At 42.3% G+C, this 27,601-nt stretch overlaps 5 protein-coding genes across 7 annotated transcripts in view; 3 read left to right on the top strand and 2 right to left on the bottom strand.

Annotated features, from left to right (window-relative positions):
* The window catches only part of LOC126559496 (ribosomal protein 63, mitochondrial), a 278,118-nt gene that overhangs the window by 183,324 nt on the left and 67,193 nt on the right, over window positions 1-27,601 (top strand). The window lies entirely within an intron of this gene.
* Window positions 50-17,694, bottom strand: LOC126557826 (NADPH-dependent diflavin oxidoreductase 1). 2 transcript variants are annotated; one of them, XM_050213724.1, is made up of 9 exons: window positions 16,839-17,694; window positions 14,784-15,271; window positions 14,413-14,709; window positions 7,454-7,541; window positions 4,638-4,768; window positions 4,432-4,571; window positions 4,214-4,359; window positions 3,908-4,140; window positions 50-754 (listed from the first exon to the last, which is right to left on the bottom strand). In XM_050213724.1, exons 1-9 carry the CDS (start codon window positions 17,671-17,673, stop codon window positions 116-118), a joined length of 2,997 nt encoding a protein of 998 aa, XP_050069681.1. In that variant the 5' UTR covers window positions 17,674-17,694; the 3' UTR covers window positions 50-115. The 2 variants fall into 2 exon arrangements, with proteins under 2 accessions (XP_050069681.1, XP_050069680.1); XM_050213723.1 differs by lacking the exons at window positions 14,413-14,709; window positions 14,784-15,271; window positions 16,839-17,694 and adding an exon at window positions 9,568-9,661 and having other exon boundaries at window positions 7,454-7,573.
* LOC126558568 (THO complex subunit 3) lies at window positions 13,088-14,176 on the top strand. Its single transcript, XM_050214602.1, has 2 exons — window positions 13,088-13,309; window positions 13,370-14,176. The coding sequence occupies exons 1-2, from the start codon at window positions 13,121-13,123 to the stop codon at window positions 14,147-14,149; spliced, it is 969 nt and encodes a 322-aa protein (XP_050070559.1). The 5' UTR covers window positions 13,088-13,120; the 3' UTR covers window positions 14,150-14,176.
* On the top strand, window positions 15,481-16,537 carry LOC126558607 (U3 small nucleolar ribonucleoprotein protein IMP4). The gene has a single exon (XM_050214651.1). The coding sequence runs from the start codon at window positions 15,591-15,593 to the stop codon at window positions 16,524-16,526; it is 936 nt and encodes a 311-aa protein (XP_050070608.1). The 5' UTR covers window positions 15,481-15,590; the 3' UTR covers window positions 16,527-16,537.
* The window catches only part of LOC126557138 (protein Skeletor, isoforms B/C-like), a 41,967-nt gene continuing 39,613 nt past the window's right edge, over window positions 25,248-27,601 (bottom strand). For both annotated transcript variants that reach the window (XM_050212812.1, XM_050212813.1), the window contains 3 exons: window positions 27,471-27,601; window positions 27,239-27,408; window positions 25,248-25,474 (listed from right to left, as the gene is read on the bottom strand). In XM_050212812.1, the coding sequence (XP_050068769.1) occupies window positions 25,286-25,474; window positions 27,239-27,408; window positions 27,471-27,601 (490 nt within the window). In that variant the 3' untranslated portion in view covers window positions 25,248-25,285. The remainder of the gene's footprint in view (window positions 25,475-27,238; window positions 27,409-27,470) is intronic.

Genomic DNA, 27,601 nt, shown 5'->3' with positions numbered 1-27,601 from the left:
TTGCTATAAAGCGTAGGATAAAAAGAGATAAAGAGTGGCGAGAGAGTGGGAATGGGGAACAAATGCCGGGTTACGAAACGTACCCGTCGTAAATGCCCATTCCCCAACGCCAGGCCTAGTGGAGCCATTCGAGGAAGTTGTACTGAACCACCATCGGGAACACCATCGAGAACAGGATACCGGTAAAGATACCGGTAATGAGCATCGCTGCTGCAAACATACCGGCCGTCATCGCATACTGCGGTTCCACCGATTGCGGTGCGTACATCATGCCGAGCGAGCTAAAGTAACCGGATGAGAAGGCCATCACGATCGCAATCCCCCAGTACACCCAGTCGTGATCGATGTAGACGGGCAGGACGCGTGAAATGTTGAGCGGCTGATAGTTACAGAAGAGGAACAGCGGTAGAAAGGCGGCCCGCAACAGGACGGGCCATACCAGGTACTTGGGCTTGGGCCAGGTCACCCACGACGTTAGCAAACTGCCGAGCATGGCACACACGTTGAACGTCAGGAAGCAGCAGATACTCACGAACAGATCGTCGTCGATGATGAAGTTGCTGTCCGACCGTTTGATGTCGGAGTGGACGGCCGGAAAGACGGCTAGCGTGATGAAAAACACGAAGAACACATTAAACAGCTGGGGAAACGCTTGCTTGAAGATGGTCCAGTATGGGGGTCGAGCGCCCACGTTCGCTCGCTGATTCGATTCGATTTCTTTCTCTTTCAACAGCTCGTGATAGCGATAGAATTTCTAGTAAAGAAAGAGAAAATGAAGCAAAGAAGTATTATGTGTTTACGATTCTTCTAACAGGGTTTTACAGTTGCGTAAAAAAATCAATCATGGACATGGACCTTGTAGCACTACAGGAAATGCGGTGGCTAGGGAGCGGTTTGCAAAGAGGACGTGACAGGCAAACCCTACGACATCTATTATAGCTGCCACGACCGCAAACGTGAGCTCGGAACGGGTTTCACCGTTCGCCGAAAATCATGGATAGTTGCCCCAGGCATGACCTCACAATCATCCTGGAGGACTTCAATAGAAATGTCCGTAGGGAGCCAATGTACCACCGATACATTGGTTGTCACAGTCTACACGAGCACAGTAATTGTAGTAGATTGGTCCAGTTCGCGGTTGCGAACAATCTGGTTGTAGGAATTACCAAGTTTGCGCGCAGGCTCACAAGCTCACGTGGGTGTCCTCGGATGGAGCAACTTTCACTCAGATCAACCACGTGTTGGTCGACCACAAGCCGCCGAAGATAGTCGAGCCTGTTAAACGTCAGAACATATCGAGGAGCCAACATCGATTCCGATCACCGCTTGGTTGGCCTGGTGATCCGGTGTAGAATATCTCGGCCCCGCACCAATGGGGGTGGCGAAAACACGCAGCCTCGACTCAACATGGACGCTCTCAAAGACAGCAAGGTCGAAAAGGCATTCAAAGAATGCCTGTTGGGCAGAAAAACGAATTCACCGCACCAAAAGACACGCCTGGGAAGAGGAGGGAATGCGGGAACTCGATCAGATCAGAGAGGCGTACGGTCCCACCCGAAATTTTTACCAAGCGATAGCAGGCCGCCGAAACAACTTCATACCTAAGGCGACCTGCTGTCGCAACAAAAATGGTGATCTGGTCAGTAACCAGCCAGAGGTCCTCTCGCGATGGACTCAGTACTTTGATGAAATACTTAACAACCAGTTCAACGAACAGCTAGATGCTCCACTAGTAGACGGTCCCGACGAGGACGTGTGTCCTAAAAAAAGCTATTCGTCGGTTAAAGAACAATAAGGCACCCGGAACCGACAGAATCGTAGCCTATCGAAACTATCAAAGAGGATTCGGTAACGGAAAATCTACCACTGACCAGATCTTCACCATGTGGCATATCTTGGAAAAGATGGCTGGCCAGCAGTCGAACACGTAAAAAATTTTCAAAGATTTCAAGCCCGCGTCATGTCGTAAAACTCTACGAGGCCATGAGCTCTTTTGCAATCCCTGCCAAACAGATCAGGCTTGTTAGAATGACCATTACCAACGTCACATGCTAGGTGAAGGTGGATGGAAAACTCTCAGGGTCCTTTGCTGCCACCAAAGACTTGCGTTACGGAGATGGGCTCGCCTGTCTCCTATTCAACTTGGCGTTAGAGAGGGCCAACCGTGACTAGGAGCGGTGACTGATGATATAGACATCATTGGTCTGCGGCTCTCCCAGGTAGCAGAGACCTACCAAAAGATCGATCAGGCGGCAGAAAACCTCGGGTTGCAGATTAACGAGGCAAAGACCAAATTGATGGTGACACCATTAGCGGCCCTACTAAGAAATCCGGAACTACGTGGGGGTGATGTACGGATAGGTGACCGCAAATTTAAAGTCGTCCACAACTTCACCTATCTCGTGTCAAAAGTCAGCACCGAAAGCAGCATAGAGACGGAATTGCGCCTGAGGCCGGCCTGTGTACAGCCCGAGGAAACATCTCACCTCGAAAAACCGGTCCCGATGGCCGAAGCTAGGACTGCATCGTACCTTTACAGTCCCAGTACTCACATACGCCTCTGAGACATGGACCCTTTCCAAAACAGACGAAGTCCTCTTAGCCACGTTCGAGAGGAAGATGCTCAGAAGGATCGTTGGCCTGTATGAACTGTATGACGACCTCACCGTCGTGCAGCGAATTAGGCTCGCCAGGCTCCGATGGGCTGGCCATGTTATACGCATGGCACCGAACGACCCAGCACAGAAAGTCCTTTTAGGCCCAGATTGAGGTGGGAGGATGGCGTGGAATCATCCGCCCTCAATGCCGGGATAACAGATTGGCGGACGACGGCGCGGGACCGTAAGCGGTTCCGGATTCTGCAGCGCAAAGCGGTTGTACCAAAACCGTAAAGCGGTTGTAGCGCCTGACAAGTAAGCAAGTAAAAAAATCAATAGAATTTCTCGTTTATGTTAATAAATAAATTGTATGAATATTACATTTGTAAGCATACTAGTCTCATTTTCGTGGCGTTCGATTTCAAATTTTTCGTCGAATTGAACAATTTACCAATTAAAAAACTGGTTATTGTTGTTTTTTTTTATTTGGACCGATTTCCGAGAAGAAAAAATATGTTGCGAATTTACAAAAATCCTATTTAATTGATTAGTATAGTCTATAATTAGTATAAAATTCGTAAGTATAAAACAAAATAAAATATTGTAGCACAAAAAGATTTTTGCCTCTTCTGTTTTGTTTGGTTTTCGAAAACATAAAATATCATTTAGTAGTTTGTTATTTATGAAGATGTTTTGCCAGGGATGATCGACAGCCCGAAGATCAAAGAACAGCTGTTTGACTGTGTATCTTATTGCTAGCAACAGGACATTAATCCAGATCAGAAGTACAAACATACTAAACTACTAAAGAAAATGGTTAGTTTAGTGCAAAGTCTTAAATTTTTTAATATATTTCGTGAATTATCGATAAGCATTGAAATTCTTTAAAACAAGATTTTTTTTTCAAATTATCATCACAGAATTTAAAAATACCTCTCAATCAAAGAAAATAAATAAATAAATAAAAAAAATGAAATAAAAAATAAAATAAAACGATATAAATAAAACAAATAATATCATCAAAATAATACAACGATTCATGTGTCAAGTTCTTTGGTTTAGCTTGAGTAAAAATAGACAATGTAAATTGTATAAAAAATATAAAAATAAAGTATAACAAAATGGCCAAGCAAAAAATAAAAAATTAAACATTAATTGATAACTCAGCGTCATATTTAATTATAAATAAATAAAAAAATGATAATCCAGGGAACATGGTGATACGGCGACGTACCTTAAAAACCACTGAACCGTAAAAGCCGATAATAAAATTACTCACATATCTACATACCTACAATCGATATACTTACATTCAATGGTAACGCGAAGTATGTGTCGAAACAGAGCAACAGGACAAACATGGCCGTAATGAAGTAGTAAATGGCGGCCGTCCTCACGGAAGATGCAAACTGTGAGCTGAGGATCGAGATGATTGATGCAAACGTGCCACTTATGTTTGACCCTAGCACAACCGCACCCGTATACTTGAACGGAAGTTTCGCTGCCATGCCATACACCGTGTTTTGATAAATTCCACCAGCCACTGGAAATGGGTAAATGAAGCAAGCCTTTTTAATGCTGTTCGATGATTGTCACATCACAGTCGTAACACGCACTGTTCAATATCACCACCGTAGTCATCGTAATCCAGAAGAATGCACCAGGCCACTCGGAAGAGTTGATCATGGCCAGCACTACCGTAACGACAAACACAATCACTTCGATCAGAATGCTATAAACGATCCGTTTCGTGAGATTACCACTGCAAGAAAACGAGAAGCACAAATCATCAGTTACAAGCAATTATTAGTGACAATATTAATGCCACACTTACCCAAGGTTCATGAAAATATTGAGCCAATTAAATAGAAGGTTAGGAACCTGGGAAGCAAAACCAACGTACGCTAAAAAGTACGTTCCATACTCTAACTCCACTCCTGTATAGTTTTGACTTAGCTTGTAATCTACAAAATACTACGGAAAAGAGGAGAAAAAACACTTAACTTAATACTTTACACCCAATAATCTACGGATACTTACTGATTTGGCAGTGATAAACATATTCCACGGCATCAGCGTACCGATACCATGGATCATTAGCGTAAGAAACACGAGACGCAGTTTGTCCCTCGGTGGATTTGTCTCCATCTTGGCCCGCTCCATCGTCATCCCTGGAAGCACGTTCCAGCGCGTTAGTAGATAGTACAAGGTGAAAAACATTTCTTCCTTCCAAACGTTGCTAGTTAAACACAACAATCAAGCAGCAACTATCGCGTGCCACGCCGCGGACACACTCGCTGGTCGGTGGGTCGTGCTATTCGAAATGACCTCTTCACTTCTGTAGCGACACTTTCGGACTGGGCAGGGACAAAAGCCGTACACAACAGTTAGTGGCATACGAGGGGCATCAAGCAATGCGGACCTCGGACCAAAGGCACAACCATAACACTGAAGCACTGACACGCGTTTTCGGTGCTCTGCTAGAATTTCCAACTTTTTCCAATAAAAAAAGAGGACTCAAAAGTATTGGGGGGGCTTCAAAGATATATTCCGCACAACTCGGACGCGAAACAACTTATCCGATCGAGTGAAACGTTGCCACTGGAATAAACGATCCGAGGAGAGATCGTTTCCCGAAGGATTGCAGCATTCCGTTTAGAGCAAAGCGGACGGACGCCACAAACGAGAAAGAGAAAAGACTGAACCTAAAGGAAAAAGTTGCACAAAAAGGTAGAGACGCTAAGAAATTATGGAGCGATCCCTCCGATGGATCCTGCGCTGGATGTTGGTCCGCCGCGAATTTCTCGGGGTTGCGCGGACAGAACAAAGACATGAAATTGCATGTTGTATCATCATCTTCTTCACCTTTGTGTCGTTTTTTATTCGCGTCCATGTCTGGATGCAATTCGCGTTGCGTTTGTTCCTGCTGTTTCCATTAAATTCCTGACCAACCTCCGAGCAGGGTTTGGTGTGCGCTACAGGGAAAATTCGAGGAAATTATGCTGAATTGTGCGAGAAGAATCCACCCAAGAGCGATGAGTGAAGGAATTTATGTAACAAACAGTAAAACATAAATTCGTTTCTTTCAGTATCACTTCCCTAATGGATCGCGCGCCCGTCATTCGCATCCACCCTTTTTTCTCGACTCGACATAAAATCGATAAATTTGATCGATCGTTTAGGATTTCTTTTGGATAAAATTAACCTTTATCAGCACGATAAATTAAATGTCCAACAGGTAATTGCCGTTGCACAAAATATAAGAGGACACGGCAGGTCCACACGGAAGGCACAGAAAACAGGGTAGATACAAAGAGAAGCGGGAAGCTCAAAAATTACTTGCAGGGGTTTGCAATTAATAAAGCGACTCATCGAATTGAATTTTGAAGCACATTGTAACAGCCCAACAATTGTCTGGTCAAGTCTGATTAGGAACTCGGTTACAAATAAGGAAACGTAACGAATATTCTTCGATTTTTGCGTCTTGATTTTTGAAATTGGCAAAACAACATCAATTATGTTAGTAATCTTCACCGCTACATAGATTTATACTATCCAACTCCACACTTGACATGACTATCGACACTATTGACATGACACACATATTAGCTGTATTGTGCTAAAATCTGTTGCTATTGACATCTCATCCTCTTGGCTTAACGACCTTACTAGGTTATGCTGGCCACTGAGTGGCTTACTAGACTTGCTGATACAACGTAATTGGATAGCCAGACCTCATTACGGGACGAAGCGGACAAGAAGAGATTTGAACCAAGGGTCCAGCTATGTAAAGACTGGCGCCGCTGTCGCCTCTACCATCAGGCCCGCCCCCAAATCATCTGCTTAACAGGTGGATAAAGATCCTGGTGTGAGTACCTTTTAACGGTGAGGCTGTTCAGGCGTTCAGAGGCGCGCAGTCAGTTGGAAGCTTCTTAGACTGTTTCGACGCTAAATCAAGTCACTTGAGCTACAATCCACCTTCGACGGAGAGAATTTTCGGAAGCTTAGGGATCTTGAAACACGGGTCCTGACTTAATTTTGTCTTATCAATGAAGAACCCCTGTGTACTAACTTCTACAGCTAAAACTAAATGAACCTCAACTAGCCGTATAAATAAAAATTTCTGAACCTCTTTTGACTCTTTTACGAATCGCTAACGTACATAGGGCACAATGTGGCTCGGCTCGGCATGTTTTTGATAAGGCAATTTAAAATATAAACTGTGTCAACTGTGTATTTGCCCTCACGCATGCCGCGCTCCAGCACGACCGAGGAATGTGTGTTACGTAGTAAAGCAAGAATTGGCCAAATTCTTTCCGTGTTTTTTTTTTTGTTTTCCGCTTCTTGGTGAACTGGTCCACGTAATCAAAGAGGTTTTTTGGAGGGTTGTCAGACAGCAGAGACCAATAAATTATTGCTTTCAATCGAGCAATAATTCACACACACTCTTGCCTTCCCAGGATGGGGTAGCTGGCTGGTGTACTTAATTTGTTCCTTCTTTCACATTAACACACAGCTAAAAGTGCATGTTTGAGTGCGGTTCTTTTGCTGACGATCGTGCTATTGCCGTGTTTTGCTGCGTGTGGTTAAGCCCGACTAAGCTGACATTTGATGCCAAAGAAAGAAGGCAGAAAAAGTTGCAGAAATGGAACTGGAAAACATACACACAACTGACCTCTTAAGGGTGGTATGCTCAGTGGGGGAGTGTGTTTTTTTAGCACGAATGGAATATTTTCTTCCTCGAATTTAGCTTCTAGCAACAGGTTTGACCTTAAATCATATCCTCTACCTGTTGAACATATAGCTTGTTGTTGTGTCGGTTTGGTTGGATGAACGGGAAGGAACTGAATGCTTACCCCTGAAGTTGAGCTCATCGTTTGGAAGATTATGCTCCTCCCAGGCCGGCGTAAGCCGTACCGGTTCCATTTTTTCCAAGAACGGAACCTTTTCTGTCTCATTGTGGGAGCCTGCCGTTCCTGTGGAGAGAAATAATTATATTTATAATAAGTGAAATTATTTATAAAACAACCAATGTTTAAGAATGTGTTAAGGAAAACCCCATCTTATCTATATTGACGGTATGTATTCCTTGCCCGATGCAATAACTGTGCCAAATGTCCTATTAAACCTCAAGTCCCTGTCATCCGGAGACTGATAGGAGTATGATGCTGAGTATGGTGATGATAATGGCTTTCTTGTAAACCGCCAGTACCCTACATTCAATCAACCCTTTGTTGCATAATGTGGCCATTAATCACTGAGTAATGACACATATTATGTGCCCTTAAGGTTAAGTAGATGGGCAGCGGACGTGTATGATGATCTGCATACAGTAAACATAGCTAAGGAACATTGCGATCATATCACAAATAAAACTGAAAAAACAATAACTTATTTATTAAGTGGAAGCTGCTATTTTATATGCGCTTGTGTACATCCCCGGAAAAACCTATCTTGTAGCTGATAATTGCATACTACCTCGCTTGTCATGCAATCAACACTGTTTACCGCAGTCCGATCGTCGTCGATCGTCTTTTCAAGTGCAACGAACGCGGGCGGACGGTCATCTCACGTTCGCGAACCTGCACGGTTGCATAAAGAAATCTCGAGCACAATTTAATCTGTACTGACGGGCGATAAACAACTCCCCTCATTGGTTGCTTCACAAGTGTTCATCAAACAAGCAGCAGCAGCCAAGTCTCTTCGCAAACGATTCAAGATGATCGAAGAAACCATTGGTTTGGCGAATAGCACACCGTACCTGCCAAATGATCATCTCCTGCACTACACTCTACGTTTGCTGCCTAGACGAAAAACAAAAACTTGATGTACTCGTCCCTCGCGCTGTCTATTTCTTTTCCGTAAATCCCGCAAGTCGTTTTGATACGCGTGATGAATGACTAGAATAAAGTTACGAGATCTATTTTTATCGTCGCGCGCACAGTTAAATCGTGCACCGCAGGCCCGTCCGTCCGTGAGGTCACAGTTCTCCTGGTTTTCACAAACTACAACTGCTAGTCGAGCTTTTCTTGCATAGATGGATGGGATGGACAATAGATCAATTGGGCAGGAATGTGCGTATGAGCATCGCCTAGCAACCCATGTATGTGCATGGCGAAAGAATTTCTTTTGATCTAGTTAACCGCACTCGAGACACGATCGGAAACGGCTCTCTCGCGCGTGGTAGGACCACACGCACCAAGTTTAATCAATTTATTAGCCAATTATGTAGCAAGAAGAAAGGAGACAGGCAAGAAAAAGTAAAATAAATTCATGGCAAGATGCAGGCGCATGGTGCGACAGACGATAAGCAACCCTTCTACCGAGAGTCACCATAGATCATTCAACCTTCTCACTTCTTGTTCGGCAAAAAGAGATTCCTTCCGTTTGTGATAATGGAAGCACTGAGCTACATTATCATTTGTACGAAAATGTATGTCTTCCATCCGCCCCTCAGCAAATCTTGCATGCACGAATATAAAACTAACCGCCAAAGCAATTTCCAGCCAATTATCGGCTTAGAACTTCGACCTTTCGAAGCAACGCATTTGACATGGAAACATTTAAAATTATTTGATTAGAATTGACAATACCAGATGATAAGAACACTTCCTCTTTAGCACATCTGTGTCCGATTGCGTCAAATACAAGCGCATCAAAAATAGCATCGCACACACAATGTAGTTGCTACACAACCATCATATGCTCCACGTGTTCGCATAAAGTTTTGTAATTACTTTCCCGCGCATTTATGAGCGCGCTTGTAAACAATAATGCTAGAATCGTGTACTCCCTTTTGGACCACGGACACCGTGATCACCGTTAAAATTAGCGCATTAGCATGTTGGTGCCGTCATCATCTTTACAGCATCTCGATCCGCCAAAGCGCCGTCACGACGCTTGCTAATATGGTCCAGCGAATAGACCAAACAAATCGTTTGTTTACCCAATTCACACAACAAATACTTACCACCGCTTCTGCTGCTAACGACACTAATGTTGCCTCCATTTATCCGACCACCACCGCTGCCGGGCAGGAGGTTTTGACTATCATACGACGCCATCTTCTGTATGCGATAGTAGAAGATCCTTTTCGAGGGTGTGGGTTAAACTGTTCCGCACCTCCTAGTGATTCCTTTCTGATGGCTTATTTTATCACATAACACAGACACACACACACACGCACACAGTCACTCACTTAGCTTTCTTTTAACCTGTTGTATTGATCCAACTACTGTTGTCTTCAACAAGTGCACGTGTGCAACATGGTAGCAATCGAGCGATTCCCGGTTAATAAACCTCTAGGTGGAAGTTTCTGCATAAAGCTGGCTGTATCTTAGCCGAAAGCTGACTTGCGGTGCGGGTCCGGCCGGTCATGGGCGCAGTATTATGCAAGATCTGCGTGTTTTCGTTTGTCGTTTTTCTACACCATTCCGCGCGTATTCAATTACGGGTTACGCGCGCACGTTTGCTGCATAAATATGCTTCGATAGCACACTCCATACGGTCGCGGCCGCTGTCTGGTTGGGTGGGTGTGAGAAGGTCTTGAGCACGAAAACCACAGCTTTACTGGGTGATCTAGTTATGCCGTTGCCGACTCAGTCTGTAATGAAACGGAGAACAACAATCGAGTTAGTCAACATAGTTGAGGAATCGCTAGAGATAAAATTGATGACGTCGGTGATTGATTGATAAGGTTTTTGGGACGCGAAGGGCTGCTATCATCGCTACTATCTAATGTCTCAATCAATTATTATGAACACTTTCTATTGCTTTCCAGTAGTGATGGGTGAGGTCTATTTGTTACTAGAATCGATTGCGATGTCGATTTTGGTTTTGAATCCGAAGTTAAATTTCTAGCAGACTCCGGAGTAATCCGCTGTTGACTCCGGAACAAGCGTCGGAGTTCAATCCAGAGTTAATATCGGAAATTACTCCAGATTCAACTCCGGAGTTGAGGCCGATTTTTATACGTCGGAATCGGAAAGGATTAAATAGTCCACTCCGGAGATTCCACCACTACTCTCCAGTCGATTCAGCCAGTGCTTGCTAACCTAGAAACAGCAGACAGGCAATACCTTTTTTAATGATTACTGAAAGAGTGGGGGGGTCTTGTGCCTTATCAACTTAACTAGGTGCACCTCCGTCATAATTGTGGTCAAGCAATACTTGGACAACGGGTACCGACAGCTTTTCGGCTACATGGGCAGACTCTTTGCCCATTATTGAATGATGTCCGGGACCTACAAGTAAGCAAGGTTACCGCACCGATAACCAAGCGATAATGTACGTGAAAACAATGGGAACCCCGCACAATACTATCAATATATGCTGATATGCCATCCTGCAGACGCGTCCAAAAATTCCAAAGCATACGGTCAAGCACACTTTGCGCGCGAAAACAATTTACATTATACAATATGATTTATTACTAGTCTTGCTTGCTCATAAGCCATTTCCGTAGCAGAACGGTGCTATCCATGCACCGTGATTGTACCAATGCATTATTTAAAAAGCAACGTGACGATCATATTGCGATTGCATTTTAAACGAGCTGCTCGATCGTTTCTGGACAAGCTTAACCTTGCTGTCTGCAGTGCAACAAAACGTGCCCGATCCCGATTTACGTCAAGTAACCACTGAGACTGTTTGAAGAGCTGGTGGTGCTGTTGCAACGCCTACTATGACGTGTATTTGGCGCGAACTGGTTGCCGGATCACGGATGCTTTGGATAGTGCATACTGTTTACACAAGCTGCATTCGTTTGTGCAATATTTCTCTGTTCTGTTCGGGCGGGAAAGCACATGATTCATCATACGATCCGTGCATGCGCCACCGAATTTTCCGATGCAGCCCGGCTTGTTGCTTCCAATCTGTTGCCTACAGTGTACCTAATTGATAAAGCAAAACAAACACACTATAGTCAATGCATTCATTGCAGTGCGGCTAAAGTTCGGGAAGTACCCTACATGTTATCACTCCCTTTCCTATCGACGCTCTGCAGATAAGAAAGTATCGTTGCACAATTGATACACGTGGGAAGTGCCTTCTAGTAGGGGCGTAATGGTTCGTAGTTCCAAGAATGCAACGCTGGGGTTCGGTACACGCAACCGGAAACACTACATGTCAAAATCACACACACCGCGCGCGCTCTGTGACAAGTGAACCGATTTGGACAAGAATCGATTTTCGGACGAAATTTTCTAGGACCTATTTTTAGCTGAGCACATTTTCACCACGCGTAGTAGAGCTAGAGCTAGAGGGTTGTTGATCTTAATCATGGGTATGGCATGGCATGACATGGCACACTAATCTTACTTCGAACCATCAACCGTGAAAGACGTTGATGCACTCACAGAGGCTTACTGGTTGGATCGACAACTAGCCGCTTTCTTTTGCTTCCTTAAATCACTCACAAGAACAAGATTCCGCAACAGGATAATGCAACAGGATACTTGATGAAACGATTCGTTTGAAATGTGCCATTTTCACTCGGTTTCTCTAGCGTACCGTTAACCATCGATCAAACGAACCATGAAGCAAGTAGAGGAACAATAGCTCTTTCTGTTTTGTGAGGCTCAGGTTGGGATTGGCTCCTATAATCGATACCTGCAAGATACATGCCGTGTTTTGGTAGCCGTTAGGCGGTTTAGCTGAACTTACCTTCGCAAACAGTAACTCGTGAAGGTTAATTATGCGCCGATTCGAGAAACACTAAACCTAGCGGTGTTTCTTGCCCCGTTCACGTGATGACCAGTGACGGTAGCGGCGATTCCGGTCCAACAAAATTACCGTATTGAAACGCTGTTGGTGGTGTTATTGCGAGTAAAGCAGCTTGCTCTTTGGCGAGTTTGCGTCCTACGCGATAAGTGCCGTTTACACGGTGTATCGATGGAAAATAAATAAAAAATGTGGAAAACTTGTCAAATAAATTATTGAAATATAAAATAAACAAAAATAAAACAAAATAATAATAACAATAAAGAAAAATAAACGAAAAAATGTAACGGAATCCGGTGTCCGAGGTGATAGCGACCAAGATCTTCTTAAGGAAGAATGAAATATTGAATCGTGGTTGAGGAGTGCTTCCCGTAACTACTCAACTATACATACAACGGCAAGTTGAATTCATATTTTGAGCAAAGCAGCAAAGCATTTTGACCAAATATTGGATTTTAGTGGCTTTGAAATCTCCTGTGTTTCACGAACCTACAGTCTCAAAATTGTGATTTTAGCTTTTCCGCCGTTGATTTGATTAGGTAGCTTTTGTATCTACCATGTTGTCATAAAACAAACAAAACAAATAAATAAAAAAAAGGTAATTTAATTTAAATCTATTTATTTTCTCGATCAATGGTATTGCAATCAATTGGATGGCATGATTTTGTTGTTTGGGTTCTCTATCCACAAAGCACTGACAGTAATGACGTTTACAGGTTGTAAACAAAATAACATAACAACAGAAACCGCTCTGTAAAGCGTTCTTTTTGCGGTTAAAATTGATAAATTTACCACAACTTACAATGGTCAGCAGTAAAACACAGCTTGCCGAGTTGCAGGAGTATTTCAAGGGACACAATAAAAGCCGCGAAGCGTCGAAAGCACACACGGCGAAAGTACATTCGGTCGGATGGAACTGTGATGGACGCCGCTTGGCTTCTGGATCGTTTGACAAAACTGTGGCTGTGTTTACACTCGATCGCGACCGATTGGTAATAATGCCGTTAATTGGTTGTTTCGAGTAGAATATTGATGTGTTATTAAATTTGTAGAATAAGGAAAGTACCTACCGTGGCCATACCGGTTCGGTCGATCAGCTGTGTTGGCATGCATCGATGCCGGATTTACTCAGCACAGCAAGCGGAGACAAGACCGTGCGCATTTGGGACGTTCGGGTAGGCAAGTGTGCAACGTTCATCAATACGAAGGGAGAAAACATTAACATTACCTGGTCACCTGATGGGCACACGATAGCGGTCGGCAACAAGGAAGATTTGGTAACGTTCATCGACACGCGCACGCACAAGATTCGTGCCGAGGAGCAGTTCAGCTTCGAGGTGAACGAAATCGCTTGGAGCAATGGAAGCGATCTGTTTTTCCTCACCAACGGGCAGGGCTGTGTGCACATACTGAACTACCCGAATCTGGAGCTGCAGCAAGTACTGAAGGCACATCCCAGCACCTGCATCTGTATCGAGTTTGATCCGACGGGGAAATATTTCGCTACCGGTTCTGCAGATGCGCTGGTGTCGCTGTGGGATGCGGAAGAGCTGGCCTGCTTGAGAGTGTTTTCCCGACTCGATTGGCCGGTGCGTACGATTTCCTTCAGTCACGATGGAAAGCTCTTGGCTTCGGCGAGTGAAGATTTGATCATCGACATAGGTGACACGGAAACGGGCGAAAAGGTGGCAGATATTTCGGTCGATGCAGCCACATTTACCGTTGCTTGGCACCCAAAACAATACATTTTGGCGTATGCCTGCGATGACAAGGATGCTAACGATAGGCGAAGAGATGCGGGCAGCTTAAAAGTGTGGGGATTCTCAGAATAGACTTAAGACGACCGGGGCTGCATAAATACAAATCCATACCAGCATTAACGCGTCGTTTTATCATTCATTTGCCGATGTTCTTGTTTTTCTGCAAGCTCTACGTTGCCCAATGTTTATTTGAAATATTTTCCTCACGCCCAGGTTTCTTCCTGATACCGGTTCGCTTGGATCATATTCTCTATGTACTGCGCATCACCGATTGCTTCTATTAATGCTTCCTTAACAGCTTGGGGCATGTTTTTCGAACTTCCCGAAAGTAGTACATATCCACCGTTCTCTACCAAAAGCCTTTTCAAAAGAGGACCTTGCTTTTTGATGAGATGCTGAACATACACCTTGTCGGGTTGATCGCGGGAAAAGGCGCAAAATAGCTGCAGCATGCCACTCTGTTCCATACGCTTAAGATCTTCCTCGCAGTGAAAGTCAGCAGTAGAGCTACGACAACCGAAAAACAGTACCAACGGTGCAGAGGTAGGCGTTTCGGAGAGTTCTCTTTCCTGGAGAATGCCACGGAATGGTGCTAGTCCCGTTCCTGGTCCTATCATTACGAGCGGAATTTTCTATGAAAAAAACGAGAAAAGAGTTGAGTGAACACATTACAATATTCAACTTTCATTTTTGCTGTTTTACTCACATTATCTGCCGGCAGCTGGAATGTACTCTTTCGCACCCAAGCATTTATAACCTGGCCCGGTCTCAATCGTTTCAACCAGTGGGAACACAAACCGCGCCTCGGAACGCTGAGCTTCGTCCTGTACTCTATAACAGCTACCAGTATTTGCAATTTACCACTTTCCACCGCAGATGCGATTGAAAACGCTCTCGGTTTGATCGGTTGGAATAGCTCGAACAGTGCTTCGAGCGTGAGACATTTGGTGGCATGTGGAAAATCTTGCAACACCTCCAGTATTGTTCGTCGCGGTCGATTAGCGTACGAAAACAGTTCTTCTTGACCTTCGTAACGGCTGAATTCGATTAACTTTTCGTGTTCCAGTTCGTTCGTACAATTTTTAGCCAATACAGCAAATGCTCTCGCACGTGGTATCGCCGTTAAATCCCAGTACTGTTCCGCAATGGCAAGCAAGGGTAGTGGCCGTTGTAGAATTGATGGTACAGGCATTTCTGCAAAAAAAGAATTAGAATAATTAATCAATTTTATGATAAAAAAATAAAACGAATAATTCACCGACCAAATCAAATCAATTGTGTCATCCACGCGAGTAACAACGTTGTCGACAGAGAAAACGTTTCGCTTCCATCGAAATTGCGAACAGACACATTGCGCTAATCGATCAAGTACTGAATCACACCAAAATGTGAATTGGATGACATTAGGCAGAAAACAACGTGCAATTGTTTGTGTATTTTTCAGCAAGAAAGCAACTGCTTTTCGTTCTATTCGTGCATTTAGTGTCTGTAAAATACATAAAGTTAATCGAAAATGCTTCGCCGACAAGCTCGTCTCCGAAGAGAGTACCTCTTCCGAAAGGCGGTTGAAAACAAACACAAAACTATCCAGGATAAAAAGGAACGCATCAAACGATCGCTCGAGGAGCACATACCGATTCATGGCGATCTGAAAAAGGATGCATTAGCGCTGCAGGAGAAACTCAAATGGACCGACGAAGGTCCAAAGCGTGCGGCCCAAATCGGAGGTGAAAGTGGTGGCGCAAATACGGCCGACTCGAAAGACGACGAGTACCGGTACGCTGGCTGTGATGATCCAAAAATCATGATCACCACATCACGCGATCCATCGTCCCGTTTGAAACAGTTCGTTAAAGAGCTGCGGCTGATCTTTCCCAACGCGCAACGTATGAACCGTGGTAACTTTGAGATGAAACAGCTCATACACGCTTGCCGGGCAAACAATGTGACCGATTTCATTGTGGTGCATGAGCACGGTGGCGTACCGGACAATCTCATCATCTGCCACTTGCCTTACGGTCCGACGGCAAGCTTCAACATATCTGGGATTGTGATGCGTCACGACATTACGGACATTGGCACGATGAGCGAACAGAAACCGCACCTGATTTTTCACAACTTCAAGACGAAGCTGGCCGAACGGACGATGTCCATCCTGCGGTATCTGTTCCCGGTGCCGAAGGAAGATTCGAAGCGTGTCATGACGTTTGCAAATCATGACGATTTCATCAGCTTCCGACATCACACGTACCGTACGGTGGATAAGCAGCTGGAACTGACCGAATGTGGGCCACGGTTTCAGCTGAAGCTTTATCAGATCAAGCTGGGCACGCTGGACGAGTTGGATGCGGCCGATACGGAATGGGTGTACCGACCGTACATGAACACGGCGGTAAAGAGACGCTTCCTGTCGGATGATGATGGTTGGCAGGAGGATAGTCAGGCGTAGGGCTAGCCGACCACGTACCATGGTGGTGTAATAAACGAGGACAAACATTGTCGATAACAACTGTATGTATTGTTATGTGTTTCTAAACAGTCGGAAAACAGGGTGCAGTTTTCGATTGCAAAGTTGCAGCACTAATTCCTACCAACATCCATCATCATTATCTTATCCAGTTCTGCTTGGAAAACGAGATATCTCGCGAGACAATCAAGTAATGCTACTGTCCATTGTAGGAGCGTATCACAGCTAATCGTTTTGCCTCTTGGCGACAATTAAATTGCTTGATCGTATATTAAGAAACATAATTGAACTTACCTGAATCAATTGCTTTCACTTGGACGAACGTTTCCCGGGTCACGTTTATTCCGTGCTGGCTGAACAGTTCGAATAGCTGGTCAAGGCTTTCACTAGAATTGTGTGGTCTAACATACAGAACATCACCCGAAGACCATGGAACCGCCTTCTTCTCGAACGTAATCATCCGAACGTCTTGAAAGTGGTCTACCGCCGTTGTGCGTCGATTTTCTACCACCACCGTTTGAAATCCGTTAGGCATTTTAACGTCGGCGTACAGATCGATTTCGTCTGCTGACTCTTGCTGACCTTTCTCCACAATTTTCACATTCCAGCGGAATTCTCGTGGGCTTTCGGGTAGTTTCTGCGTACCAGCTGGCAGTGGTACGATGCGTACCAACTCATCCCACAACTGATTGATCCAGGGCAAAAAGACGGCTCCATACCCGAGATCGTGCTGATCGTCACATAGCCCCACCGGTAGCAGTGCACTTCCGCCTAGTTGAAGCAATCGTTTGTGCAGTTTTTTCGCCACATAGTTAAATTTTGGGTAGCGCGAATCACCCAGCCCCAGGACGGCAAAGTGCACCTGTTGCAGGGAATCGGTGGGAAGACTTTTTCGCAGCAGAAACTTCCAGAACCGCTTCATATTGTCCGGTTCTTCGCCTTGACCGTACGTGGAGCATACACACACCACGAACCGTTCTCCGATCAGTTCCGATACGTCGTACTCGTCCATCGGGAGGACGTTCCCGCGGAAGAAGTACATCTTTGATTCGCGCCAAATCTGCTCGGCTAGGTCTTGTGCCGTTCCGGACTGGCTGCCGTACAGGATGGTCAGTTTACGTTCCATCATCTTCTTGCTGGTTGAGGAACACTTTTCTGAAGCAAAAAAAAAACACCTAATCCACACCACTGTTGTTCTTTATCTGCTATATTATTGTGGTGCAATTCACGGTACTGTTTATATCGGACATTGTCCTCAATATGTGTGGCTCTCTCTCTCTCTCTTTCCTTCATGGTGGTCAAATTTTCGCTTCAAATCAGCTGATCGGGTTTGACAGTTACATTTTGCCCCAGAGAGGCGGCGTTTTTTCTCTCATAGAGCGAAAATATTCAAATTAGCCGTTGATGTAGAGCGATGTTTATGTGTCGATTTTGTTAGAGGAACAAAATTACAAACAGCAAGCCTCTTCTTGGAGGAATATTTAAAGTATTTTTAGAGTACATTGAAGGATTAACAAATTCAAAATATGTACCTTCGGAAGACAACGAACCACACGACAGGGTCAGAACAAAGTCAACATTAACCTCATCATACCGAACGTACAAATGGGGCTAATTTGATTCTGATGTTGTGTCTCCTGAACAAAATTTAATACATTACAGTTCACCATAATGATATTAATACACTATCGTTTCCAAGTAGTAAACATCCAACATTAAGACAGATAGGCAAGCTGGATAGTAACCTAACTTTGTGGTGAGTTGTGACGAAGCGCTCCCACCATTCCAGGACAAGCCATTTGGCTGTTACGGGCTGGTGGCAGGACGCATCATTTGGTCGTTAAGATTTGGGACCAGGAAGAACTACCGGACCAAAGGAAACTGGGTGTCACACACTCGTTGTATGATTCACTCGCCATTTTCGAACGGCGGGTGTTAAGGACTATCTTTGGCGGTGTGTGCAAGCAGGACGTGTGGCGAAGGAGAATTAACCACATATAGGAGCACAGCGAGCTCGTTGGCTGGATCAAGTGGAGTCTAACCTGTCTGGATGGAGTTTCGTGAAAACGAATTGGTGACCTGGTGATCACAATGTGCTCAGCTTTTAGCGGGTTTAGACGAAAAAGAATATGACAAGCTGCCTTAACCTAAAAGAAAATGGTGTAATACATTGTATGCACACAGTAGAGGCTAAAGTGTGGATCACGTGATCGTCGAATAAAAAATCCTTTAATACAGCTTGTTTTAAACCATAATTTATACAGCTTAAATAGTGCACGTTGAGTCATTGAAATACTTACCTATTTTGATAGTTATTCTCATTACTCAATAAATTAACCTTTCTTTCCACTTCGATCGACACAAACGTCTGTCGATCTTTAAAGCAGGGAAAAACTACGCCGATCGTTATCGACTGATCGCTTGTTTTTTTTTTGCTTAGTTACCGTTAATGCTTTATTTAAAACTAGTGTGTTTTTGTGTATGTGTACGTCTGTGTGTTTGCTGCTTACTATAATGCATCCTGTGCGTGTTGGCTTACTTTCAAGTGTAAAGAATTATTGTCTCACAATCATAATTTCCTTTCTGAGGGTGGTAGCGAATGCTCTGCCCCTTTCTCACCCCAAGCAACGAATGTCCGTAGCTGTTTGAATAGTACGCTTTAACGTTGCTTTAACTGTTTTGTGAGTAACAATCGGTGTCGGTTTCGTTTACCATGTTTACGCGGTGGCGTTCGAAATTATGCTTCGAATTGGTCAACTTGGTTGTTCACTTTATGCTTTGTTTGTGCAAAAATGTAAAAACGCTTCAAAATCAATTGGATGAAATATTTTCGCATTTTGCTTCTGTGCCGCTCGATTGACATTCAGTTATAGAGAGAAAGAGAGTTATTTTTTTGTGTATGTGTGTGTTTTTTAGTATTCTTTTTTTTTTAGCTTACTGTTCACTTGTTCACTTTAGCATACCAGGCCAGGCGCAAATTAGTACGTTGCACGGTAGTTTCTTATCGGTAATTAATTTTTCGATTTTATTATTGTCTTAAGAAGAGTAGCTCCAGTGATTTCCGATTTATGTTGTTGTTGTGTACAGTGTACATTCCATCTTCCATCTCATCTAATTTGTCACATCAGCTTACGCTCTATTTGTCATGTAATTGACACATGGCTGTTTTACATGGAAACACATAAAGTAATCGAAAGTTTTTTCGTGCAAATGATTTGCGTTTTTTGTTGTTGTTGCTTCCTCTAATTTGTAGTTTAATTGGGTGCTTCTTCATTTTGTGCTCAATTTTATGCTCAAAGCTGTTCCATATACAGTGGTATTGTTAGTAGTCTCGGTAGACACGTAGAAGTGTGCTGAATGGTAAATGAATGATTTATTATATTTTTTAAGATACAGCAACAAAAAGCCACTAACTTTGTGTTAATAAAAAACCTCACAGAATTACCAAAGCGCTCAACAGAGTAACTAACAGCACAGAGATTCAAACCATAGCACAATGAGACTCGTCTGTAACCTCTCCCGGTTTCACAGCTGCATGTGTTCTATAACCTTCCGCAAGTAAAACTCAAAGCTTCTCCTTCAAGGATGTTGTAAAATTGTACATATATCAACTATAGAATTATATTTAGCACATTAGCAATTGTCCTATACGGTAGTTTGTTTTAATGTTTATTTAATGTTACTCCTTCTCAACACCCTTCCTTATCGATCTATTAATTATTGTCCTTAGTGTTTTGTGTAAATGATGCATACTAATGTAAAGGGGGTTTCCCATTTTTCTTTTCACGCTTCTTAAAGACAAGAAGTAGAGGGTAAAATTGCTCCCCAAAAACCACACAACACCTCACACACACACACCCATCCAATGGGTATGGTTGTGGGGCGTTTTATTTAGCGGTGAATTGGGCGGTGTTTGTATGCACCGTGTTTGTATTTTAATTTGAGAGAATTGCATTTCGCCAGCCTATTTTGAGTTTCGTTTTGCTAAATTTACAATTATTGGTAAAGTTTGTTTTTTTTCTTCTTCTTCTTCTTATTTTCCTTTCAGCTTTGTTGCATTTAATGTTTGAGCTCTGCTGCTGCGCCTTTCTTCTCACCCCGAATAGGGGGTTTTGCATGTGTGCAAGTTGAATGAGTACATTATTGTCGTTTTAATTGTAGAAATTAAATTTCCCTTTCCATATACACTATCGATCGTTGCTAGTAGTAAGTAGTAATAGTAGTATTAGTAGGGTTTATTTGCATGGTATATTTCCGTTGTGGGATTGTATTTTGGTTTGTTGTTTTAGCTTGCTTATCTATGTATGTGTGTTATGGTTAATTGAGATTTTAATTTGTCTTTGAATTGCCAAAATGTATGTGTGTCGTAATGGGAAAAGAGTTTTTTTAAATATACACTTTTACAGAATGCAACAAGAAAAAAAAACATGCGAACATGATAAAACGCCAATATTGGTCACTAAAAAGAAGAAAAATAATGTTGAAGAAGTGGTAAAGGACTTAACGCTCGCTCAGACCACACATATGACCAAAGTTTATTGAACTGGAAAAGTTTTACTGATGAATTCTAAACAATAAAAGGCTGAAGTTGAAGTTCTAAGAATAGCAGGTATACTAAATTAGATAAAATCATAAGGAAACCTGCCAAGAAAATGAACATCTCTGGAAACTTTTTGAAGGGAATTATCAATTAAATTTAACACGTAAGACCTATAGACCCACAAACGTCATTTGATTATAGCAAGTGTAAAAGAATTGCGCGTGATTTGTTCGACAAAATAAGTGTAGTTTTGTTTGAAGAAGGTACTAACGATAGGACTGTTCCGAATGGAAGAGATTACTTCTATTCTCCTAACAGACTTCAGGATGCTCTTGACAATATGAAGTTTAAGACTGTTGAATCTTCAATCAATCATCCGATTCAGGTTGAAATTGAATCCGGTGGTAAAATGAACATAAGTGCAAAAGTGTAAATGAACAGTGGTGAAGCTACAACGGCGCTGGTCTTCAAACGGTAGAACCGAGGTTCAAATACCATCCAGATTTTTCCCCCGTAGTGTAACTACGTGGTATCAGCAAGTCTAGTAAGCCATCTAACCTGTCGGGGATCGGATGCAGCCGTGGATGGAGGACTGCAGCCCTAGACCGAGTTTCCTGGAGTTACCGATTGGAGACCTGGCCATGTCGACACGACGTGCTCAATCCTGAGCAGGCCAAGAAGAAGAAGTAAGCCATTAGATGGCCGGTGGGACCTAGAAGTACGTTAATTCAAGAAGAAGGCCTGTAGCGGTTCATGCTCATGCATATTGCATGCAAGAAACAGAAGATTGTACTCGACCCGCAAGCATAAACCAGACCCTTCGTCGGCCCTTCGTAATTAGCCAATTTGTGCAATTATAATATTAGGAATAAAAACAGTCTCTTACTTCTTGACCATCGAACCAACAAGACGTACGTATTACTTCCGAATCCGAAATCTAAACGTTACACTAACCTCCACAGGCCCATGTGCTTCCCCAGGTTAAGGCTAACTGCTCTTAGGATCATAGATCAAATAGAAAATACAAAGTTAGGATCCACAAACTTGTGGGCTCTTAGCAGCAAAACCATGAGAAGATCAGACCAGTAACCGAGACACTAGCAGTGATCCAGTTACGGGTAACACTAAGCCAAGCAAGCGTGGAACTGCGAGTAAAGCTACCCAGAGGCTGCAGTACTAAAGACAAAGAAGAAAAAACAGTCGATAGACCATGTCCCGTTGTATATTATTCAATTTGGACGTATGTGCAGGCATAATCCAGCAAATGATTTTATTTTAGCTTAGAGACCTTGAACTCTATTTTAACACACATCTGGCAGTTAGTGTCAGCGGACCGTTTTCAAAACAACTGTTTACACCTTCATAGGTTTTTTAAGCTTCTGATTAATAAAACCAGGGGACTAATGGAGTAATTTTGGTTCAAATGACTTTTCAAGCACAAAAACCCCCATCAGTGTTAATTATATTGCAGTTTTTTTTTTTGTTTCTTGTTGCACTCTATACGCAAGCCTTTGCGATTTGATAATCTTTTTGTTGTTGCCAGGAATGGATGTGTTTATTATCTACCTTAAAGGATAGTAATCTAATTGTATGCAAATGCGTCGATCATACGCTTACAAGAGTGAGTGTCCGTGTGAACCTTACTAACCTTACTAGTGCTTAATGTTTAATGACGCTTTTATACAGCTACAGCGAATGAGCGTTACAGCAAAAAACGGAATGGCATATAACAGTGGGAAGTTTTTGTTTGTGTATAAACAAACAAACAAACAAACAATCAGAAAAAAAGAACAGAAATAATATAACACCACACAAGCTTACCGTTTAACAATCTACTTTAGTGTCACATATTGTTCCAATTGATTTTTTCATTATTGTCAAGTTTGCTTTCCCGTGTCCTTCCCGGATACTGCTGGACGGTCGCAATAAGTACGAAACCATCCACAGCCGCAGACACGAGATTGTATTGTTTTTAGTGTATTTCTTAAACTATCTAGGATATACGCCCGCGAAAGCGAATACTCACGAACCGCAAGCATATGTTTGCTTTTGCTTGTATGCATCATTTTTCTCCTCCATCTCGGTTGCATTACACTAACTGTAACGTTGAATTAATGTTAAATTTCAATACACAGACGGTTGTTTTTTGTTTGTTTGTTGTTGATTGAAATAGCATGCACAATGAATTTTTTGTTATTGTCGAAAATTACCGAACAGTACAGTTGGTTGGTTGTTTCGTTTGTAAATTACGATACATTTTGTTTAGTTATTGTCGCATCGTCTTTTTAGGTTTAGCCGTTTCCTTTTGCCATTTTTGTTTTGTAATGATTTATTTATGCAAATAGTTTTATTGTCTTTTGCACTGTAAATAGTGGTACTTCTTTGCACCTTTCGATCCCCATTTCGAGCTACTGCTTATTGTCGTTTCGTTTTCACCTTGCTTAAATAAATATGCTTTAGCATTTTGTTTTGCATGTTTTTCTCACTTCTACTTGTACCAAACGGGCCTCGCGTTTGAGTCCGATTAGCAATGCTTCGATGTTGTTGTATAATGTACGCTTTGTACAGTTAATGTAGATTTGATTTTTGATACATGATTTCTTTTCGTTATGAAATTTAATTATGAACCAATAAATTGTAACAATTAACCTAACAGTAACACGGTAAAAACGAATAACAAGAATTGAACGTATTTGAACGAGAATAATTTCTAACGAAAACTTTGATTGAGTGTTCAAAAAAAGGTAAAAGGTTTTTAAAAATATAAAACAAATGTGAATATTATTCATATAAGGTAACCATATTCTTCTTATGTCACAATGACATAATGTTTTGCTTGTCTTGCTTTTTCCAGCGCATGTTTTTAATGTTTTGTATCTTAATTTTAGCGACAATTTAAGGTATAATTCTTTAACTAACGCTGCATGCAAAGCCTTGCTTTGCTTGTAGAGTTTTTGCTGAACCGTTTTCCATCACATCACTCCATCATTTCGCCTCCAGTACGAACGTTGAACGACAATTTGATTAGCTAGCGTCTATCCTGTTCACTTACATCTATCCCAAAACCCCCGTTAGGGTCGCGTGCCCCAAGTGTGCAGGAATGGCGCCTCTATTTGTATCGCCTGGTACAGTCCCTCGCATCGGCAGGCGGTGTCCGTGTCTCTTTCGTCTCTCCAGAGTCACACTAGTTAGATATGTTTTTCGGCGATATCGCATGGTTGTATTGGGTTTGTGTTTAGCGCTGATGCGCTCTGATTGCAAGCATTGGCTGCAGCTGCTGCTTTTAAACCCCAAAAAATCCTCAAGCTTCAGATGCTTTAAACATCCACTTTGGAACGGGCTTAAAAACAATACCGTCCCCAGGACAAACCCCTTCCTAGGGTGGGCAGACTCGCTAGTCTCCCCCATTGTTCCTTGCTGTCTTGTATCGATCGTAGATCGATCGTTTTAGTATCTTTATTGTTGCCTACCTAAGATTTGCGCCTTGCGTTGCGTTAACGCGGCTTAAGTTTAAACCATCACCATGCCACACACGATGAAGAACTACCTGAGGGTCGGCAGTCAATCGGTACCACTAATTTGCGGACTATTTTTGCGATTGTTTCGCGTCGTCGGGCAGTGAAGGCAACACAATCCAGTGCCCGCCCGTGCGGCGTACGGTGTCGGTGAACGGTGACACTTCAAGATGAAGCATCAATAATGTGGACGGATAAAGATGTTTTACTTTGCTTTTTTTTTGTCTATTTTCTTTTAATTTCCTTCACTGCGTTCGTGCTGATATAGGTGCGCCCATCGCAATGAGCCCAAAACCAAGTCAAAGTGGCACGTGTTGTGGAGAAAAGAATCGGAAAATGAAATATCGGTTTGAAACGAAAGAAACCCGGTCGCAAGTGGGTAAATCAGCTGGCTTCCTTGGTAGTACTTCACGGTGTATGCCGTGGTATGGCAACTACAAGAAAACAAAGTATGTACTGCGATTGCGAAATGGCACGGCAAACCAATAGGTTCCCAATGCCTTTGTCGGGGGCAATAGCCATTACCCCGTTGCTCACTCTAATCTAAGGTTTTTGTGTGTGTGTGTGTTTTTTTAATTGGTGCGTTGGCAAACAGCGCGGTCCAATCGCGCGGTATGGCGCTACTGACGACAATTCAACAGTGACCGTCAGAGGTGCGTTCGGTGCGTACAATTGGCACTGAACTATCAAAAACCACGGGGCAGCAGCTGCATCTGTGCGAGCCACCAGGGCGTGAGCGTTAGCAGGAGCAGCGCGTACAGTAAGGTGGACCCGGACTCCGGACCCCCATACAAACCATGCGATCCGCTGATCTTACTAGTTTCTCCCGGATTGACGACGTGTATTTTCCAGCCGAGATTGCGATGCGTAAAGCACTGATGGGTAAAAAGAGTTGGTTGATAAAATTATGAGTAAGGGAAAAGAAATGTTAAATTATGTTTAAAACACTTCGGGTTAAGTTGATTGTGTTAGCTTTCGCGAATCTTCACAATAATTTTTTTTTGTACAGCATCGGACAAACAACATTAACTTTCTGCCAAATTTATTCAATCCTTAAATGATAAAACACATACCCAAATAATGTTAGCCATGTATAAAATTAGTTAGGAGATTCTGGGGCAATCAAAAACGGTTAAAAACACATAGCTAAGGTACATTAGCCGACAATACCGCGCAAGCCGTCATTTTCAAATTAAATAAAAATAGTAATACAAATTACATTATCCACACCCAACCGAGTATGCCCGGGATAAGGCGAAGAAAAACGAGCAAATGCCTTACCAATAAGATCATAAAATTTATTCAACCCAAGCGGTGTAGACAATACGGAAATGGACCGTCATAATGAGTTGTAAATAAATAAATAAATAATTACATTATCCACAGGAAAAATTAGGTAAAAGTTTTTGGGTAAATGCATATTTTACAAATGTTTGGATTTGCATTTCCACTCTAAAGTGGATTCAGTGGTCAGTTATTAAGGTGGTTCAATTTTTATATGAATTAATTGTTTTACTTCAATCGAGAATATTTAATCTAATGCGCTAGAAACTTAAAATATTGCTGATAGTTTTTAAAAATTGTTGAATGGTTATGGAAAAAAACATTTGATATTTTTTAAAAAGAGACAATACGGCTTAGAGCCTTCCTAATAAATTAAATAAATAAATATTTTTTTAAAAAGGGTTGGAAATTATTGATTATTTAGTATGACGACACGTCGTCGTAATGTCGAGAGGATTGGAAATTTTATTTATTTATTTATTTACAATTGATTATTACGGTCCAGTGCCGTATTGTCATCACCGCTTGTGTTGAATAAATTTTATGATCTTATTGGTAAGGCATATCCTCGTTTTTCTTGGCCTTATCCCGGGCATACTCGGTTAAAGGATTGGAAATGTTACAAAAATAAAAATGGAATATTCGATTAAATAAAGATTAGAAATCCAGCATATTCGAATCATTCGTTAAATTTTCCTTACAAAAGAACTTATCTGGAATGTTTTGGATAATTTTTGAACCACAGTTACAGACGTATGAAGTACATATTTTAAGTATTCTATTTTGTTATGTAGGCAACTTTTATCAAATGTCGTGTTAAATAAGAAATAGATAAATAAATTAAACAAGTTTGAAACAATACTACAGTAGGAACATTTGTTATTGCGGAACCTTGATTGAATGGACAAATATCATGTTCTAACAACCCAATAAAAGTAATAGCGTTTATAAATGAGAAAATAAACGCTCGCCAATACGTCAAACAATTGCTTTTGCAATAATTATATACTTTTGATTTTTATACGATATACATGAGATTTGCGAGCTAATTTCTTTCTAATTCTTAAGAGTTATTTAGTGAACCAGACAGAACAGATTACAGTAGTTGGTAAGAAAAATAAATGCACTAATTTAAAACAAAAAATATTATTTGTTTAAAGTTTGCTGGAGTCAAACCATTTGTGGATAATTATGCAGGATGAAAAGGAATTTGTTTGGATGGACAGAAATATTACATCGCTGTCCATTTTTGCTTAAATTTAATAAACAACAAGTGCTTGTACATTTAGGTTATGCACTGTACAAATCACAATGAAATAAATCTTAAATGTAATGACAGACACGGTATCACTTACCTGATAGTACACCAGATCCGGCGTTTCGTCGATAACCGTCCAGTTAAGGTAGGCGGGTTGCCCGGTCGGATCGTCACAGGACAGGTGAAGCGTTTTCTTATACTCCTCAAACGTAGCAATGTCCGCCGAACGGTCAATAGTTTTATGCTTCCATTCGCAGTACCGACCAGCTAGAAATGCGTTTTATTAAGGATTTGCTTAAAGCAGCAGTAAGTTAATGACGCTATCTTACCCGCAGTTGGATAGGCGTTTCCCTGCGAATCATATTCTACGCCGGCGTACACCGTTTCTCGCCGCTTCTGGGCATCGCTAAGCTGACCGTATCCTCCCTCGCTCGAGCTGGTGATGTACAGTGGATGGTAT

This window comes from Anopheles maculipalpis, chromosome 2RL (genome assembly GCF_943734695.1).
Source record: "Anopheles maculipalpis chromosome 2RL, idAnoMacuDA_375_x, whole genome shotgun sequence".
NCBI lineage: Eukaryota > Metazoa > Arthropoda > Insecta > Diptera > Culicidae > Anopheles > Anopheles maculipalpis.
The sequence above is the reverse complement of the archived record's forward strand: the minus strand, read 5'-3'. Positions and strand labels throughout refer to the sequence as shown.